The sequence below is a fragment of the Bos mutus genome, chromosome 10 (assembly GCF_027580195.1).
Source record: "Bos mutus isolate GX-2022 chromosome 10, NWIPB_WYAK_1.1, whole genome shotgun sequence".
NCBI classification, from domain to species: Eukaryota; Metazoa; Chordata; class Mammalia; order Artiodactyla; family Bovidae; genus Bos; species Bos mutus.
This window is the reverse complement of record NC_091626.1, coordinates 82,162,729-82,164,384: the sequence shown is the minus strand read 5'-3', so window position 1 is coordinate 82,164,384 and position 1,656 is coordinate 82,162,729. Positions and strand designations below refer to the sequence as shown.

General features: G+C 44.3%; 1 protein-coding gene across 1 annotated transcript; it reads left to right on the top strand.

The window, feature by feature from the left end:
- The first annotated feature begins 257 nt into the window (after window positions 1-257).
- On the top strand, window positions 258-1,346 carry OR5AU1 (olfactory receptor family 5 subfamily AU member 1). The gene has a single exon (XM_070378542.1). The coding sequence runs from the start codon at window positions 411-413 to the stop codon at window positions 1,344-1,346; it is 936 nt and encodes a 311-aa protein (XP_070234643.1). The 5' UTR covers window positions 258-410.
- Window positions 1,347-1,656: the final 310 nt, after the last annotated feature.

Below are 1,656 nucleotides of genomic sequence, written 5' to 3'. Positions count from 1 at the left end.
GTGTGCTTAAACACAGTATATATAGTCTCGAATATAGGCTTCTTGAAGTCAGACATACTTGAATTCCTGACAGGAAGAACATAGAGCTAAGTTTATAGAAGATGGTCAATAAATTTTTGGTAAGTAATTGTTTCATTATTTAGAATTTTTTAAGATCCCTAAAAGACCAAATTGCATATATTTCTTTTCTATTTTCCATTGCTGTTCAAGTAATACTTCCTAAGTGACTAATCAGCCAAGTTGAGGAGAACTTCTCTATGACAGAACTCCACTGACAAAGCCAGACTTCCTCAGTGAGAGCAATCTTCAGAAGGCTGTCCTTAGGGCAGAATTAAGCCAGCGAGAGCCCCTGGGGGTTTCACTTCTTTCTGGTGGTCCTCTCTTTCCACGTCACAGAGCATTGAAGAAATATGGAAGGGGCCAACCTGAGTCAAGGGACTGAGTTTGAGCTTTTGGGGCTCACCAGTGACCCCTGGCTCCAGAAGCTGCTCTTCGTGGTGTTCCTGGGCATGTACACTATCACACTGCTGGGGAATCTAATCATGTTTCTTCTGATCCATGTAAGTAGCATGCTGCACACACCCATGTACTCCCTCCTGAAGAGCCTCTCCTTCTTGGATTTCTGTTACTCCTCCACGGTTGTCCCCCAGACTCTGGTGAACTTCTTGGCCAAGAGGAAGGTGATCACCTATCTTGGCTGTGTGGTTCAGATGTTTTTCTATGCGGGTTTTGCCACCAGTGAATGCTATCTCATTGCTGCCATGGCCTATGACCGCTATGCGGCTGTTTGTAACCCCCTGCTCTACCCAATTGCCATGTCTCCTACGGTCTGTGCCTCTCTGATTGTGGGATCCTATGGTGCAGGATTTCTTAATTCTCTGATCCACACAAGCTGTATTTTTAGTCTGAAATTCTGTGGTACTCACGTGGTCACTCACTTCTTCTGTGATGGACCACCCATCCTGTCTCTGTCTTGTGTGGACACCTCACTGTGTGAAATCTTGCTCTTCATTTTTGCTGGTTTCAACCTTTTGAGCTGTACCCTCACCATCTTGGTCTCCTACCTCTTAATTCTCATCACCATCCTGAGAATGAACTCAGCCCAGGGCAGATTCAAGGCCTTTTCCACCTGTGCTTCCCACTTCACTGCTGTGTGCCTCTTCTATGGCACAACACTTTTCATGTACCTGCGCCCCAGGTCCAGCTACTCCCTGACCCAAGACCGCACAGTGGCTGTGATCTACACAGTGGTGATCCCACTGCTCAACCCCCTTATCTACTCTTTGAGAAACAAGGATGTGAAAGAAGCTTTAAGAAAGGTTTGGGAAAGAAAAATAATGGAATGATCTTCTTAATTCATCACCACATATCTTTAGAAAGCTGAGGGAACTTTATCCCATGCTCAGCTCTATTCATAGGAGGCACTCTCTGGTCTGCAGGGGCCTCTGCATCTACTGCTACAGAAAGAACAGATCGTGTCATAGAGACTAAAAAGAAGTAAGGAATGTCTGCTAGTTGCATAATTGGACCCACTGGAAATATTTAGGCATGCCTTTATTCAGATGTTTCTTTCATGTTTCCACGTGTGTGAATATTTTTTATTACAAACTGACATTTATATTCTTCACAATGAAGTTCTCCCCTTAAATAACTTGA

Bases quoted from the DNA above. Each gene is read 5' to 3' on its own strand.
- OR5AU1 (XM_070378542.1), top strand. From the start codon at position 411: ATGGAAGGGGCCAACCTGAGTCAAGGGACTGAGTTTGAGCTTTTGGGG.